We start from the raw sequence: 17,538 nt of genomic DNA, 5'->3' as shown, positions 1-17,538 counted from the left end.
TGACCCTGTTGAGTTTTCTCGCCACAGCCATAGAATTCTGCTGATTTTGACCTGGAGAGAAAATGCCACCAGGCTATCAAAGGAGCAGAGGAGACTGAAATGGGTTTCCCATGATGAAAGGAAGCTTGTCTGTCTGTCTCAACCATTAATCCTGGCAAAGGCTTAGGCTCCTGCTGAGTCCCCAGTAGGGATAGGAGCTCATGAATGCCTGAGCCACATCTGCCACCTGTTGGCTAAGTAGGATCTGCAAATGGCATTCTTATCTCAAAATGAATTGGCGTGATTATTCAGTTCTGTTCTCCAATCTCTGTGTAACCAGCACTGGGCATCTTATCTGTAAAACATCTGACTTGACTGTCAGGCACACTGAGTGACAGAGGTTGACCTGTCGCGGAGGCTGTAGTATCCCCACCACTACCCACTTCTCTCAATTGAGTTACATTTGCTGAACCTGGTCCCAAACTGACAGATTCCCATTGTACTTGTTATTGTAATTACATCATTTAATATGAAGTAGACTCATGAATTTCATGAATTATGAACATGAAAAGGTAGGGAATTGATTCATCGAAACCCTAGAATGCTTTTTAGACAGACTCAGTAGAGGCACGTTGCTAAAAAATATTGTCAAATTAAGTATGGATGAGTGAAACATGCAATAGCGAGAAATGGGAAGAATCTGGGATTCTGCTCTCAGAATACTTCAACAGTGTCGTAAAACTTGTGTTTGACTTTAAAGAAATACTGGAAATTGTGAATGTCTCACTAAAAAAACAAAGAGTTGTCTTATGTTAAAAGAATAACAAATGAATGCACATGTTCTTTAAAGTTAAAATACAATTTTATGGGTATGTGTGTGTGAGAAACAGAAATAGAAAGAAAAGGAAGATTCCTTGTCTTAATTGGCTTTTGAGTGATGGACCAGGAATGAATCTTATTCCTGAAGGAATTTCGGAATGGAACCCATATATCCATGTTTCCCTGGTCTGTGGGTAAAAATGGAGTCAGTAACAACGTTTCCCGGACTCTCTCCTTCTCCTTTTGATGCAGAACCCCAGGCCCCTGCAGAGCCCTCCCAGTATCCTAAGTAATTCTCTCACGGGTGTCTTGAGTTCCTAGCTAAGCAGCTGTGACATTGCCACACACTGCTGCTGTGTCTCCTTACTCCTGCCTCCACCAAGAACCCCCACTTGCACCAGGATTGCCGTCCTTTTCTACCAGCCACATTGCTACTACTTCTGTCTCCCAAAGCAAGCCCCGCAACACTTGAGCACAGGGGTCTCACAATGTGTTGCAGTCTGTGAAGAAGTGGGGTAGGGTAGGATGGGGTCATGAAAAGCCTAGCAGGGGCCAGATACTCTGAGGGCCTATTGCCCATTGGTGAGAGGTTATTTTTATTCTAAGGGAAATAGGAAAGCATTTGAGAGCTTTACATTAACTCACATGAATTGACTTCCATTTTGATAATGGAAGGGGAAAGACAAAGCTTTTGAAAGATGGGAACTCTTGAGCATGTCTGTACACTGCTGAGAATGACCCAAATGACAGGGAGAGAGCTGCAGGCAGGTTCATAGGAATGCACAGCGGTCTTTGAGAAGTCCTGAAAAATGCCAAACATGATTACCTTACATAGCATCCCCCAGCTTTTGTGCAGGAGATGTTTTTATTCCCATAAAGCTTCTCAAGCAGAACACAGCAGTTTCCAAGCAAAGACTCCAGAGCCCGCCTGCCCAGATGCGCATCCTGCCCCTGCCGCATGTGACAAGCTGGCTTGATGACCCCACTCCAAGACAGCTAAATCTCTATGCTATCTGGGCATTGGGTCTTAACCCAATGGTTTCATAAATCCCAAGCCCCTGCACTCAGGCCACAGCTGGTTAAAAAGCTCAGCAGTTTAGGAAACCAGCAGCAGCTGGCCCAAAATGCCTGGTAGAGACGTGTTTTTCTATAATTATTGCCTCTTTCCCTTCTTTCAGTGAGCTTTTGATAAATGTCTGTCCACTGTGGTAAAAGGAGACAAGGGGCAGGGTCTGTGGTAAGAGGAGATAAGGGACTGAGGAGTAGAGCACTTTTCTGGGCCCAGGCCTGGTGGTGGCTGTGGCCGTGGCCATGGGGATGGGGAGCCTCGGGGTCAGCACGTGGGTTCATTGGTTCAGCTGCACACTGGTGGTGGGTGGGGGGTGGGCTTCAGGTTCTAGAATATCTTTTCCTTGCGACACATCAAATCGAGGGAAACAACAGCACTTGGTTCACATCAAACTCTTCGGGGTATGTTTGCCTAGAGACATAGCTGCCATGCCAGCAGACATGAGAGACAGATGCTTGACTTGACGAACCTGTACACCAGGGTGCTGAGCCGAGCCTGGTGCCAGTCAGGATGATGGCGGCAGCCAGCACTCACCGAGCACTTGCCACCCCCTGCCCTGCATGCACACGCCAAATCCTCCCAGCAACACTGCCAGGTGACATTATGCTTCCCACAGGACAGACGACAGAGCACAGCCCCAGAGTTGAGGCACTTGCAGGGAGTGAGGCAGCCAGTGAGGGCAGGATGCTATGTGGGTATTTGGCACCGGAGCCCATGCTCACATCACTATAATATCACAGCGCTGCATGCAGTGTCCTCATGTCACACTTTGAGGGCCATGAATGTTGCATTTTCAGAGGACAGAAATGGTGTAAAGGATACGCTCTAGTCATTAGCTTACCCAGCCCACCATTTATGGAACACCTACTTGCCAGGCATTATCTCCAGTAGGACAGGCTCTTCCATCCAGGGGATCCCAGTGTGAGGCATCAAGAGAAGATAAGAACACAGGATGCTGTCAAGTAACAGTAAGAGGCATGGCTCAGCCAGACTGACACTTGTCCGAGGTGACCTAAATTCTCCATCTTGACAAAACTCACCTGGACCCGCAGGACCCAGTAGACCCCAACCTTTCCAGGACCCTGTCTCATAAAAACACATGTGCCTGGCCGGGCGTGGTGGCTCATGCCTGTAATCCCAGCACTTTGGGAGGCTGAGGTGGGTGGATCACGAGGTCAGGAGATTGAGACCATCCTGGCTAACATGGTGAAACCCTGTCTCTACTAAAAATACAAAAAAAATTAGCCGGGTGTGGTGGCAGGCGCCTGTAGTCCCAGCTACTTGGGAGGCTGAGGCAGGAGAATGGCATGAACCTGGGAGGCGGAGGTTGCAGTGAGCGGAGATCACGTCACTGCACTCCAGCCTGGGTGACAGAGCGAGACTCTGTCTCAAAAAAAAAAAAAATGCCTTTGGTTTCTCCCTTTGAACTCTTCTGATCCCTCAGTCTACCCCTCACTTCTCTCAAGACACTGTCATGATTTCTTCTTTACATTTCCATCCAGGTTTTCAGTCCTTTTCACTACCTGCTTCTCCACTCACTTGAACTAGGCCCCACTTGCACTTCTCTAGGTTAACTCTAAAGTTTCACATGTGGTATATCCAACAGGAATCTTTCCACTATCTTCCTCTGTCCACAAAATGATAGTAACAAAAATAGTGCAAGGGCCATACAAACAACACAGACCTCACAAGAAAAGAAACTACAATGAGAGGTCTACAGGCAGGTGAGGGAGCAAACCAATTGTTCCCTTCCTCCCACTCCTGGAGCGGTAAGTTGGAGTTGATACCATACCTGACATACATTCTGTCATGGACATTTCAAACTGAGATGTACAAATTGCAAAACACACTGCATGTATTTTCCTTGCACCATCTCTTGTGTGCTGCCCAATCGCTAGACTCAGCCTTCCCCCAGGTCCAAACGCTAAGCTTGGCGACTTCACCTATGTCATGGCAATACATCTAAATGAGTCCCTTTCTTCCCTTCTCTCAACTGGCTATCTTCGGCCATCAGTCACCAATGTCCACACCTCCAGCCTAACTGCACTTGCTTCTCTTGGCAGTGACCATCCTAAAACAAGGGTCAGGTCATAATACTTTTTTTCCGCCTCAGAAACTACCATGGGTTCCTATCACCTACAAAATAAAGGCAATTCTTGATATTTTCAGGTCTGATCCTCAGCTTGTTTCAATTCCAAACTCCAGCGTGTCAGTCTTCTCTCCCATTTCTCCCTGTACCTACACCCATGCCAGGCTGTTCCTCACTGCTTGCCCATGCACTCACTTAAATCTGCTTGCCTTTCCTTCAGCCTGGAATACTCTTCTCCAAACCTTCTTTATGCCAAGGGTCAAAACACAGTTTCTTTGTGAAACTCATTTCCTCTAATCAATCCCTGTGGCCAGGTCCTTGTTCCTCCATATACACCATTCCAAGACTCTTGTCATCCATTTTCTATTTCCTACTCCCAGCCTCTGGCACACTTCTATGTCACTTATATGCTTCCATTAATGGATGAAATTAAGTAAAGTACATGTTAGACAGAAACCTAAAATTTACAAAGCATATTTGAAGTATCTTTTGGTTTCAAATGAAGTCCAAAGAAATACTGGTATATAACCTTTAACAGCTAAAAAAATTTTTCGTAAACCACAAAATCACTACAAATCAATCTTCACTTAGATCAAGTTAATAGACCTTTTCAGGAACAATACTGAAAAAGAAAAAAAAAAGTACCTAAATTAACGAGGATGAATTATTCCACTTTACAACGGGTGAAAATGAAAAAAAGTAAAAACAAGTTTATTCCCAACATTCCGACACTTGCTTCTGCTACCGTTTCTCCTGGGAGGCCTCTCTATGACGGTGATGAAACAGCTCAGCAGCCACGCAGCTGATCCAGCAGCAGCGGGCAGCTAAAAGACCAGCCCCTTCCTCTCCGCTCCTCAGAGGAGGGCAGTGTGAGTTCAGGTGAGGGCAGACAGCACGGTACAAGGGTCATTTGGAGCAGGAACTGTGCAAGACGGAGTGGCGTCATCACAGCCGCTGGGAAGGTATTGCAGGGACCCTGTATTCCCACACAGCAGCAGACCCAATGTAGGCAAAGAGGAAATATGCATGGCAAAAGTTGGAAACAGTCAAAGCTAAAATCTCTTGCTTGTTTTGAAACAGACCCCAATTTTAAGTACTTATTTTTGCCAAGTGGTCACGATGGCTGTTCTCTCATATGTTTACCAAGAACTAGGTTAAGGGCATTGAAGCAAAGTTCCTTTTTTAGATAAAGTTTATCCAGCAATTTCAAACACCAGAAATCCAAGACCAGATCAACCAGATAATCAGGGTGATCATTTAGGCTCTTTACAATCTGTACAAAATCCAAATCTAAGAAACCAGCCCTAGCAAGACCCCTTTTATCCCAATCCACGGACAATCCTAAAATTGCCAAGAAAAACTTTACCACAGATTTTGTTTTCAATGAAAAAACTCTTAATTTCATAATTTTCATACCACTTTTTTCTTTTTTATTTAAAATATTATAACCAATTGACATACTAGATAACATTGTTTACATTCCAGTGGTGCATGTTTAATGACTAGGGCATGAATGATGAAAAACCACAATAATGATCTCAGCATTCCCTAAAAAGTGCCCCATTTTGTTTTGTCTAGAGGAAAGGAGAGGGAACGGAACACAGGGAAGGAGAGGAATGGAGGAGGAATGACATTGTAGAGGGAGAAAAGCAAATGTCAGTTATCATACTCAGGTTTCCAGGTGTGACACCCTGCTGACCAGGATAAACTGTAATGAGAAAATAGATGTCACAGTCCAGGGAGACACGTAATTCAGTCTAACTTCATTATTCAGCTAAAAGATTAACAGCTTCTCAAAAATATACCAAATATTGGGCCTACAAAAGTAATTTATTTCTTCGTAAAATTTTTACTAAGATTTACTCCTTTTGTAAAATGTAAAGAATGGACCGATATCACGAGCAGGTTTCTACTTACAAAAACAGTAATAATGTCAACGAGCACATCTAACACAATTTTCCAAAACATACAGTCAAAGATTTTACACGTGTCTCTTACTGATGTAAGGTATATACTTTACATACTTACTGGTATTGTGTCAACATTGGCTAAAAAGTATTTAACACACATTTATAATTCACTCAGTAAAGATCTAACAGGGCAACAGCTTACTTGGGAAAGCATAGAAAATTAGTGTGAGGTAGTTCAATAAAAACCTAGTTTAATTTGTAAGTCATTATGAGAATAGAACATTGTGCAAAATTAATCCACAGGTAATATTTCTCAAAAGTTTCAGTAACGAAGAGAATCTAAACTAGAAATGGCCAGAAAGTGTTACTGTTAACTAGACTCTCCTTAAGAGCACTTAACGAAGAGCAGTCAGTTTCAAATTAGGACTTCTGTTTTCCTTACGAGTTTTCTAATCGTACCCCAAACTATACATTTCTGCTTCAATGCCCTTTACCTCTTCATCTTTCTTGCTATTAAGGAAAAATTAGTTTCCTTTGATTCCATAAAAACCTAAGAGAGATCAGTAGAAACACAATGCACACAAAAATGCAACAGGATACGGAGAGGCAACATTTAAGAGGGCTGCTAATGACAGAATGGTGTTTGGTTTACCTACTGGTAAGAGAAGTTTACTGGTGTCATGGGGCTTCATGCATCCACTCTATAGCTAATGTGTAACTAATGAACAACACTCACAAACTACAACAGTATTTTTGAAAATATTCTATGTTTTAACCTCAAAATGTTGTGCAGGCGAATGCCTAGGCAACACTGAATAGTTAAGTCTTCATATGTGTAGCAGATACTGGCCAATAGTGTAAACCAAGTCTTATCTGTAACCAAGGAAAGAGCTTCACTTTCCTGCTGATGATTTCACTATCAGACACTGATGTCCTCTTCCCTCCATCTTTTAGACAACACAGCAGGATTAGCATAGAACAGAACAATGACAAGGCTGGCAGGATGCTTCTTTGCACACCATCAAGCTTCTTTGGATTGTTAAGGGGGTTGTGTGTAGGCTTCTGATTTAAGAGGCTGGTGTTTCTCTTAGAAGTCTGGCATGAACACACTGTGCCTTTACCAACTCGGAAGAGTGCACGTCAGGAACAATTAGCAGCCAAAGGTGCATGACACACTGAAAACTGTTCAGCAAACACTATGACAGAGTTGAGATGCTCTATCTGCGTATAGTATAACTAAGTGATCCCAACAACACAATGGTTTTACAAATGGCCAGTATATATTAGAGGGAAGAGAACAGTAACCAGGAAGACACTGGTACAGAATTAGCATCTCTTTCTGAATCTATGAAGATAATAAAAATCTTGGTCAAAATAACTTTCTGATAGTAAGACAGTGAGTATATTAAGTATATAAAATTGAAAAATCAAAATTATAGAATAAGAAAGGTGGTTTCATACAAGTACTACCTGATAGAAATGTTATTTGTAACTTCTCTTCAAAAAAAAATGTTTAAGATGCTTAAAGGATTCCAAAATAAAAAGAACCAACATATATTTAGCTTAACAAATTTAAGATGAAAACTGTATTTGGATGTAGTAATTTAAAACCTAGGGCATGCAACATTTAACAAAGAGACCTTGTTTTTAGGATATAATTTGTTAAGTATTTCAGTTTACACTAAGTAATGAGAGTTTGTTTACTTTGAATTGAACTGAACATGATGGTTGGCAAGTGGCAGCTGGCATTTACAATAAATGATACAGACACACACCTGTATCATTACTTAACCAAAATCTGTATCAATAGAGATGGCTTATCAGCAATCAAACATAAAATATGAGAACCTTCTGAAAGCATGTCTGCTGTGAAAGTGCAACAGTGACATAATCTATGCTACAGAAAATACAGCTAATTGTGAAATTAATATAAACACACTCATTCTCAAATTTCTGCTGAAATTGTGAATCCAATATTTTCTGTCTACAATTCAAGAAGTGTCTTAGAACTCTAATTTCCCTAATCAAATTAATGCACCTTGTTGTATTAGAAAAGGGACTGATAAAAAGGCTGGGAAGCTGGAAATCATGACTCTAAGCCATCGAAAACAAACTTGCTACTTCAAAGTATATAAAAAAGCTAATGTATTTTAATCTTAAATATTGCACATTAACAGTGATGTAAAATATCTCACTCAAAAAGAATTTTGCACTAAATATATGAATAAAATGCCAAGCAAATTTTCAGACATTGCATGTTGAGCCGCACCTGTTCTTGCTCCTGTTGGTCACAAATTCCAAGGGGCTTTCTGCCTAGAACCTTGTTGCTTATGTGAGTATGCATTTCCTAGTTCATTACATGAAATCCCTCTTGTTCCAGAGATAATTTAAAAGGTGCCTGGGTCTATTACAGACAACGTATTTCAGAAATAACGAGACTTCAAAGACATTTTACTTAGGAAAAGTTCAGTAATAGAGAAATAATTCTGCAGATAGAAAATGTAAACAGTTAACATACACTTGTCAGGAGCAGCACCATTCTTAACACTACTCGACATCCACATTGCGTGTTATGTTGAAAATCAGGTATAAAAAAATAAAAGACTTAGACTAAATAACCACCATTTATGCCTGCTCTGCTCAATGTGAAGAAACAGTCCTTAGAAAATGATATCCTATATATGGCTGTGTGCTACTATTTTCAGATGAACGGTATATTGCTCATTTGATACATCACCTACACAAATCTAGGCAGGGTTTGGAACCTCCCAATAGCTCGTATAAATGATTATGCTACAAGTAGAATCAAATGAAACACCAGAACAACTGGTGCTCAACTGACAGATACTCCAAGTAATAGGAAACAGGAAAGGTCCAAGGACCCGAAGCTGCAGGAAAGGGAAAGACCGGACTCTAGAACATTGCTGGGACCTACAGCCTGAGTAGATTAACTCAGTGTATACAAAAACAGGCTCATAGCTAGTAGAAGTGAACCATCTGTTTATTTGCATTGAAATGTATTATTCATGAAGTATCCTCTTGACTTTATGTGATCATAAACTTTGAGCATGCCACAAATTTGTAGAATACACCATATCCTTTTTACTTATTTTTGTTGGGTAGGGTGGGGACATAAGGTGGTGGTAGACGCCCAGCATCTTCAAAGACATGCTCTGAGTTATTCTGCCATTTAGATGACGGGGCTTTTGCCAAAATTAAGTAGCATTGCCTACCAATTCTTGTAACTAAATTAGGATTGGCAAGTAGCAAATATTGGAGGTCTCCTAACACGTTCATCATTTACAGTAGTTATTCCTGAATATAACTGGCTACAAGTTATTTTCCCTCACTCCTCTGGGGTTATTTCATTGATAAGCACATAACCCTGAAGGATAGTATCATGAACAAAACATCTGAAATAAATTCTAATTAAAAAAAACTATAAAAATCTTAAATAATTCATGATATAGGCAAGTCACCACATAATAGTTGCTTTGATAAACAAAATCTTACAAATTCAGTTAAAAAAAATCAGCAGCATAAGATAAAGCAAATATGCAAAAAATTTAAACCATGATAAAATAATTAGGTTTACATTATACAGTTAATTACAGCAAAAAAATACAATACAGTTTTGTTGCTGTTTTGAAACACAACTTAGGTTTTAAATTACATCACTTGAAATTAAAAAAAATAAACTACTTTACTACAAAATGAATTCTACATTTTTTGAAAAATCACCCAAAAATAAGACCACTGAATTGTTTTCAAAGTAGTTCTATCAATGACTAACCGACTCCCCATCCCTCCCACCCCCCCACGGCCCAAGTAGTCATCTACAGCAGCCCAGAGGCCCAGCTGATGCTTCTAGACTGCTGTCTGTATCAGAGGCCAAAGTCGGATCTGTTGACATTGAAGACACATCATTGACAGACGACGATGACGATGGATGCTGAGAGCCATTGATCACTGCTGCACCTGTGCTATGAGAAACAAAACAGCAAATCAGTTGCAGACAGCTGCAGATCAAGCTACTTGCACTGCACTGACTGCCTCCAGTGGTAATTTTTTCTCTTGGGTTTCAAAGGCTCACTAAAAATAATCGCAAATGATATCCAACACACTAAGTTAAAGACACTCTTCATTGACAGCTATGAGGTGAGAATTCTGAAAATGTCTAGAATCGTGGAGTCCTATCCTTTCAATGAATGTGTTTTTCAGTTTAAGACAAGAATTTTACATCTGAGCCACATTTAGAAATGGTCCTGCAGCAAGATCCATGAATGGGCTTCAGGGTATGTGTGAATACTGCTGATAATACATGCAAAACTGTCTGTAATGCCTTTTTTCGGACAGAGGATCTTAAAGGACTGTGTAACTACAAAAGTTAAAAGCTACTTCCCTACAAAAAAGTCTTTATAGCTTCTCACTAAAAAGGAAAAATTCAAATGATTCAAATTTGAAACAAGATGTACTTCTGGCACATCTTGTTTTAAAGCAAATGCCAAGACAAGGAATAAAATTAAGTTTAACAGGAAGAAACCTCAATTCAACTTCCCCAGTTTACACGAGGTTATGGGACATGCCAGTGTCACTCAAGTGGCCTAGTTAAGTAAACTTGGGTCTTCTTATTTCTACTCTAATACTTGATAAGCAGAAATATGGATTTATTAAATAAAGTAAGAGCAAACAGTTTCCTTTGCCGAAAGTATTACCTAACAAGCATTTCCTGGATTTTAAAAAGTTAACAGGAATACCTGAGCTCGAGACAGAAATCCTCAAGGGGATTGGTTTAGGAAGGGGACAGGAATGACTTATGCTGGGGGATGAAGGATAGTTAAAGGTAACTCATGCACTAGGCTAAGTACTTTTGAACCACATGAACACTAAATAAGGGTCATTCCAAATTGGAATAATGCAAGTTACTTAAAAGTTCTCAAGAATACATTTATGAAATAAAATCAATGGTCTTCAAATGGAACACTGAGCAGAATTTCTGAGGGTGAGGTTCAGGCACCCAAAGACGCTGAAACCAAATGGGCTGAAAACCACTGCTCCTGAACCCAGCATCTGTATTTGAGATCATCCCTCCATTCTGTCCAGATGAGCAATAAAACACTTCAATATGAGAAGTCCTCTGTGAGCTTTTCTTCAAATGCAAAAAGAAAATAGGCAGTGTAGTGGGAATAGGAAAATCTTTAGGGAGGGGACTGGGATACAGAAAGGAATGGAACCACAAGAGACAAAGCAGGTGATGGGAGCTGAAATGGAAGAGAAAAGCAGGATGAGCATTTCAGGCCTGAGAGATGAGAGGTAAAAGAGGTGATAATCTCCTAGACCCAAGAAAGGTCCATTAGCTTCCCAGTCAGAGTGAAATTCAGATAGTATATTCTATTTAGTTCAATCAATACTTGGAATGAGCCTTTTCTGACTGAACAGTATGGTATATCTGTGTACCATACATAGTACACAATGACTAGTTTCTAAGACTTGTACTGAAACATTCAAACCATAAAAGGGCTCCAACATATACAATTTTTATATATGCCTCTAGTTCAGGGTCTATTATTTTATCCAAATGTCTTAATCTGATAAAAATTGACTTTTAAATGCATTGTTAACTTTTTAATCAAAAATCAAGTACCTAAGGGAAAAAAACACACACTTGTTTTCTCTTTAAAGCAATACAGTAAATTCTCAAATATCTGAATGGTAATAATATGGAAAATCTTTAGTCTCACGTGGGTCATTCCTCTCTTAAGTGAGCCTCTATACACTCAAGGCAGGTAAACTTACTTTACTATTAGCCAAACCAAAACAAAGATAGGAAGGCACTCGACAGGGAAAAAGAATAAAATTCCTTTTAAAAATCAAGTGGAAATGGTACTGTGGTTATCTGGTATTTTGATTTACCAAACACTACTCCTTCTGTTTTAGTACAAAATCAAGAGCAGAATATTTTTATAACAGCTTAATTTGCTAATACTCGTCTTTGCAAGCTATAACTGAGGATCCAGAAAAAGTCTAGAAACCTCAATTTCTATCTTTTTCACTGACTTATTTTGTGATCATAAGCAAGTGCTGGACTAAGATTCAAATTATTCACTTACAAATTAAGAACAAATACAAATGCTCTAACTCATGAAATTATTACATTTACTCAAACATCTGGCACTCCAGCTGTGCCACTCACTTGGATAGTATGCTAAAGTATAAAACTGTCCCACATAATGAACTTTTCAAATCCCACCTGAGTCTCCATCATGAACAATTGTTATACTACTACTATATAGCAATACAAAGCTAATTAATTACACAAAGTATTTATAATAGAGCTTTAAATTTGTTATAAGTAAATTGTAGAGAAAAGGCCATTTCCAAAATAGGTAAAAGCGGTCAAAACCAATTCATATATTCAACAGGATCTACACTATAATCTGGAAGACTGCATTCTTGATCAAAGATTTAAAATATACAACTCTAAAATATATAACCAAAAATGTCAAAGCAAGCCACAAAAAATGGCTTAAACAATTATGTTTATAGTATACAATGTCGCTATAGTTTTAAAAACCTTACCCATATACAAGATGCTAGATACAACATCTATTTTTTTCCTCAAAAGTAGAAGTTTCTGAGGAATTAAAATGGCATAGTTTTACTTCAAAATCAAGATCTATCTTTTGAAATACTACTCACTCTTTAAGGCTCAGCTCAAATTTCACCTCCTTCATACAACTGTCCTAACCTCTAGCCAGAGAAGTCTCTGTTGCCAGCCAGATAATAAAATGGGAGGCTGAAAAAACCACACACTCTGAAGTTACTGTATTAGTTCATCTACATAATAGATTTGGAATCTTATGTTATCTCAAATTTCTGAACTTTAGTTTCCTCATCCATAACATGTGTGCAATAATCCTATACCTTAGGATCTTAGGGGCTGAATGAAATAAAGTATATAAACCACTAGTGTCTGTTATGTGGTATGTACCTAGTGTACATGTTACCTGCCATTTAACTTTTCCCCTCTATCCTTTATACTTTTACTTGTACTAACATTAAATATAAGATCAGCTTATGATAAAAAAAAGTTTTAACTCCTACAAACCCAGTTTTCTTCTTAGAGAAAGAATACTTTCTAGTGATGGTTTTAATGTTATTGCCTTCATTCAACAAATCAATAATATCAAAAAGAGAAAGACAGCAATTTGGTATTACATGTACTAAATTCTGCAGTGAAGCTTTTATTTATCCAAAGTAAAGACTGTCAAGATCATAGAAAGGTATGTATATTGAATTTTGAGAAGTTTCCTCTTTAAAGACCCAGCAACAATGCCAACAAAAAGTTTTTAAGTTTCTGTTCTTCAGAATGTCAGTATCATAGAAAAAGATGTGCATCTTATGAACAGTTACTGATATATTAGTATAATGTATTAGTAGAAAAAACAAAACTGTATTTCCTTATACTTATTAAGGAATAATAATGATTTTGTCAATATGGGAAGAACTGCAGGTTTCAGGCCACTGAATATTACAACACAAGAAGTAAACTGTAATCTTAACCAAGCTTATATTGTAACCAACCTAAAGGAGAGGGCTGCCCCCGTATAACTCCATTCTTGGTTCTCTCCTCCAAGTCCATAACTTCCTTATATATCAATTCTGTAAAAGAAGTAAACAAAAATGAACTTTTCAAAGTCTAAGAGCCAATCTCACAACGCATGTATGGTTTAAGTGGAAATTTTTATACATGTCAAGTACTTCAAACAGTGTCCTTACAATGACAGTCAGTTAAATGTCGGCCTAAGATTCAAGGATGTTAATTAATAACAATTCCTTGACACTCAACAATGGATCATATTAAAAGGAAGTACTAATCTTTCCTGTAATTCACTGTTTCTGAAGTTGGTTTGATAGTGCTGGGGTAAAAGCTTTCTTTTTCACTCTACCAGCAACTTGTGCTACAGCACATCATACCACATACCATTCTGTACTACCATCTGTCTCAGGGAGGGCTTGAACCACGTGTCTTACTGACTTCCATTTCCTGGGCCCTGGAATAGAGCCTGGTGCACTGTGGGTACTCAACTAGATATATGCTACCAAGATTTAAATTAGAGTGTGCAAAAGCTTCACAACAAATCAGAATGAAAGATAAACACATTTTTATTGGAGGAAAAGTAGCAGGTAAGCTACATTTCAACTCCTTATGAGTAAGCATGGTTATCACTTCCAAGAACATTTCTCCATGGGAATCTTTTTCTCTTATCAGGCTTCTGGACAGCAAGTAGACCACTGCGACAACTGTTCCAACTGAAGAGACACACTGGGAGCTGCTCTGCTGGTATTAATATATGCGCCTCCTGTCTTATATTCTTCACTTATATTATCATCAGAAGTGATTCTGATGTTAACTGCGATGTGCCTTGTGAGTCTGAATGTCTACGTAAGAAGAACCTTCGGCCGTGGTGTGGTGGCTCATGCCCGTAATCCCAGCACTTTGGGAGGCCGAGGTGGGTGGATCACCTGAGGTCAGGAGTTTGAGACAAGCCTGACCAACACGGTGAAACCCCATTTCTACTAAAAACACAAAAATTAGCCGGGCGTGGGGGCAGGCGCCTGCAGTCCCAGCTACTCGGGAGGCTGAGACAGGAGAATTGCTTGAACCTGGGAGGCAGAGGTTGAAGTGAGCTGAGATTGCGCCACTGCACTCCAGCCTGGGCAATGGAGCAAGGCTCCATCTCAACAACAAAAAAACAAAAACAAACAAAAAACCTTCTTAAGGTTCTTAATGTCTACTTAAGGTTCTTAAGTAGACATTCAGACTCACAGGGCACACCACACTTAACCTTAATGGTGGATGCCACATCAACACTATTTATCATCTTCTTTGGGTCATGGAATCTTTTGAGAATTGTATAAAAGTAGTGAACCCTCTTCTGAGAAAAATGTACAAACAAAAAATATTGCATCGAATTTCAAGGAGTCTGTGTTAATTCCTGAAGAATAAAATTCTGATAAAGAATCCCTGATTACAGAGTATGACATTTATATTGGTAATAAGGTAAAACAAATGAATATGTTGGAATGAACAACAACTGGAGATAAGTTTGTTTGCTATAGTAACTTAAGGCTTGGAAGGAGAAAAATAGAAAGCACTGATAAAGGAGAGAATAAGAGATGGTTTTCTTCAAAGAAACAAAAAGGAATGATAAATATTTGCAGTAAGAGGATTTTTTAAGAGAGAAAATAGCACTCCTCTGGGAAAAAGCACAAAGGGATTAAGGCAGAAGAACCAAAACTAATTAGGAGCACTAACTAGGCAAAGCCATCTGTAATTAATGGCTTTGGCAATTAATTTTTCTTTCTGCTATGCGCTAAAACTCTTAAGTAGATCTTGAAAAAGGCAGTCTGTGGGTAATTACTGACATGCACCTGGGGCTAGGAGTAAAGGATACAGAATAAAGGTAAATGTTTTTAAAGCAATCAAAACCCCCAAATATATTCTTATACAAATGAAAACACTGTATCTCACTGATTTTAAGATGTACTTTTTTCACAGTTTAATCTCTGAAATTGACTATATCTTATAACCAATGGTGCTGTACAACTGAAGGTGTTTTTTTTCTTTGTGGCACATAATGGTGTGCCTTACAACTGCTGGCCTATTAAGAGTCTATGACCAACCTGGACAACACAGTGAGACCCCATCTCTACAAAATTTTTTTTTAAAAATTAGGCTGGGCGCAGTGGCTTAAGACTTATAATCCCAGCACTTTGGGAGGCTGAGGCAGGAGGATCACTTAAGCCCAGAAGTTTGAAACCAGCCTGGGCAACAGTGAGACCCTGTCTCAAAAAAAAAACAAAATTAGCCAAGTGTGGTGGATCACACCTGTGATCCCAGCTACTGGGGAGGCTGAGGCAGCAGGATCACTCGAGCTCAGGAGTTTTGATGCTGCAGTGAGCCATGATCATACCACTGCACTCTAGCCTGGGCGACACAGTGAGACCCTGTCTCAAAAAAAAAAAAAAAAACAACCCAAAAAACCACAAGATTCTACAAAATACTTCATCGTCTATTGTAAATTAGTAGGATGTAAAAATATTACATTAATGTTTTCATACATACTCAGTACAGAGCTATATCTTTATACATATTCAAATGCAGCAGACTCTATCCAATTTTATCATTTTGTCATTCTTTTAACTCTATCACGGGCTCTGCTAACCATGGGTTTCCCAAAGTTCAGAGAAAACTAATCTCTAAATCTCTTCAATTTCTAAGAAAGAATCAAATTCATGCTTAGCAAAATACATTTATAGATGGGTCACTTATTCATGTTTATACCTCCCCAGTCCCCTTTGCCTTCCCAGGATTTAGAGACAACTCTTAATAACAGGTCTTCTGCCTCTATTTTAAGATGAGGTAAAATGCAGGCGGCAGTGTAGGAGGGTGAGATGAAGGGGGAGTGATTTACTCAAAGTCACACAGTTACAAAAGTGGTCAAATCACTGAAGGACAGCAACACAAATGGAAGTAAACGGGACCTAAAAATTACCTGACCCACATGTCCCAGGGGACCTTCTGAAGAAATATTTGAAAACTTCCATGACTATCAAAGCATGATTAATTTCAGCCACATTCATAAAATAGAATAAAACTACTATATTAGATTTACAAATATTAAAAATTAACCCATTCTGTAGGCAAGGGTGAGGGCAAAGAGAGACTCCTATATAATATGGACGGAAGTGTACACTACTACCATTTCTTTGGAGAGTAATTTGGAAATAACTGAAAAATATCTTTGGCTCAGCACATCTCCTTCCAGGATTTTTCTTCCAGGCATGTTCTCATATGTGAACATGAATATTGCAGAGTTGTTTCTAACAGCAACAGACTGGACACAATTTAAATGGTCATCAAGAGGGAGATGGATATATAAAGTGTGACATATTCATACAGCAGAACACTAACCAGTTATTAAAGCAAGAGAGGCAGATACGTGAACTAAAAGAGAATAACCTTCCAGATATCTGATTATATCAACAAAGCACTCACGCCTATAATCTCAGCACTTTGGGAGGCCGAGGCGGGCGGATCACGAGGTCAGGAGATCGAGACCATCCTGGCTAACATGGTGAAACCCTGTCTCTACTAAAAATACAAAAAAATTAGCCGGGCGTGATGGCAGGCGCCTGTAGTCCCAGCTACTCAGGAGGCTGAGGCAGGAGAATGGCGTGAACCCGGGAGGCAGAGCTTGCAGTGAGCCGAGATCACACCACTGCACTCCAGCCTGGGTGACAGAGCGAGACTCCAACTCAAAAAAATATATAATAAATAAACAAAGCAAGTACATATAGCATACACCGTACACAACCATACGTGATTTTAAAAGGGTGGAAGAGGAGAGGTGGGAGACACTAAACACATTTGTGTATTCACAAACCATGGAAAAAAATATGAGACAGAGCACTAATGTGTCTGTGTCTGGGGTGGGAAACTTGGGAACTTAAGATTAAGTTAAGGAAGGAAGCAGACTTACTTTCTACTTATGTAAAAATATTAATATTACATTTCGGTTATGCATATTAAAGTCACAAATTTCTCTAACATGATAATAAATCACCATATAAAAACCAGAAGCTCCTTCACAGTTTTCCCTCTAAGA

The 17,538-nt window shown here is 39.3% G+C and overlaps 2 protein-coding genes across 28 annotated transcripts in view; one reads left to right on the top strand and one right to left on the bottom strand.

The window, feature by feature from the left end:
- ARHGAP22 (Rho GTPase activating protein 22) overlaps positions 1-17,538 on the top strand; it is a 249,146-nt gene that overhangs the window by 215,015 nt on the left and 16,593 nt on the right. Inside the window, exon 10 of one of the 2 annotated variants that reach the window (XM_034930495.3) lies at positions 14,139-14,210. In XM_034930495.3, the coding sequence (XP_034786386.1) occupies positions 14,139-14,210 (72 nt within the window). Of the gene's footprint in view, positions 1-14,138; positions 17,527-17,538 lie in introns of those variants that run through there. The other variant, XM_034930494.3, reaches the window with a different exon arrangement.
- MAPK8 (mitogen-activated protein kinase 8) overlaps positions 7,995-17,538 on the bottom strand; it is a 127,968-nt gene continuing 118,424 nt past the window's right edge. For 14 of the 26 annotated variants that reach the window (XM_063607373.1, XM_034930511.3, XM_034930510.3 and 11 more), the window contains 2 exons: positions 13,451-13,528; positions 7,995-9,844 (listed from right to left, as the gene is read on the bottom strand). In XM_063607373.1, the coding sequence (XP_063463443.1) occupies positions 9,699-9,844; positions 13,451-13,528 (224 nt within the window). In that variant the 3' untranslated portion in view covers positions 7,995-9,698. Of the gene's footprint in view, positions 9,850-13,450; positions 13,529-17,538 lie in introns of all 26 variants that reach the window. The other 12 variants (XM_034930517.3, XM_055092769.2, XM_034930515.3 and 9 more) reach the window with 1 other exon arrangement.

Source organism: Pan paniscus, chromosome 8 (genome assembly GCF_029289425.2).
Source record: "Pan paniscus chromosome 8, NHGRI_mPanPan1-v2.0_pri, whole genome shotgun sequence".
Taxonomy (NCBI): domain Eukaryota; kingdom Metazoa; phylum Chordata; class Mammalia; order Primates; family Hominidae; genus Pan; species Pan paniscus.
Note: the sequence above shows the minus strand (reverse complement) of the source record. Positions and strands in the feature narration are given on the sequence as shown.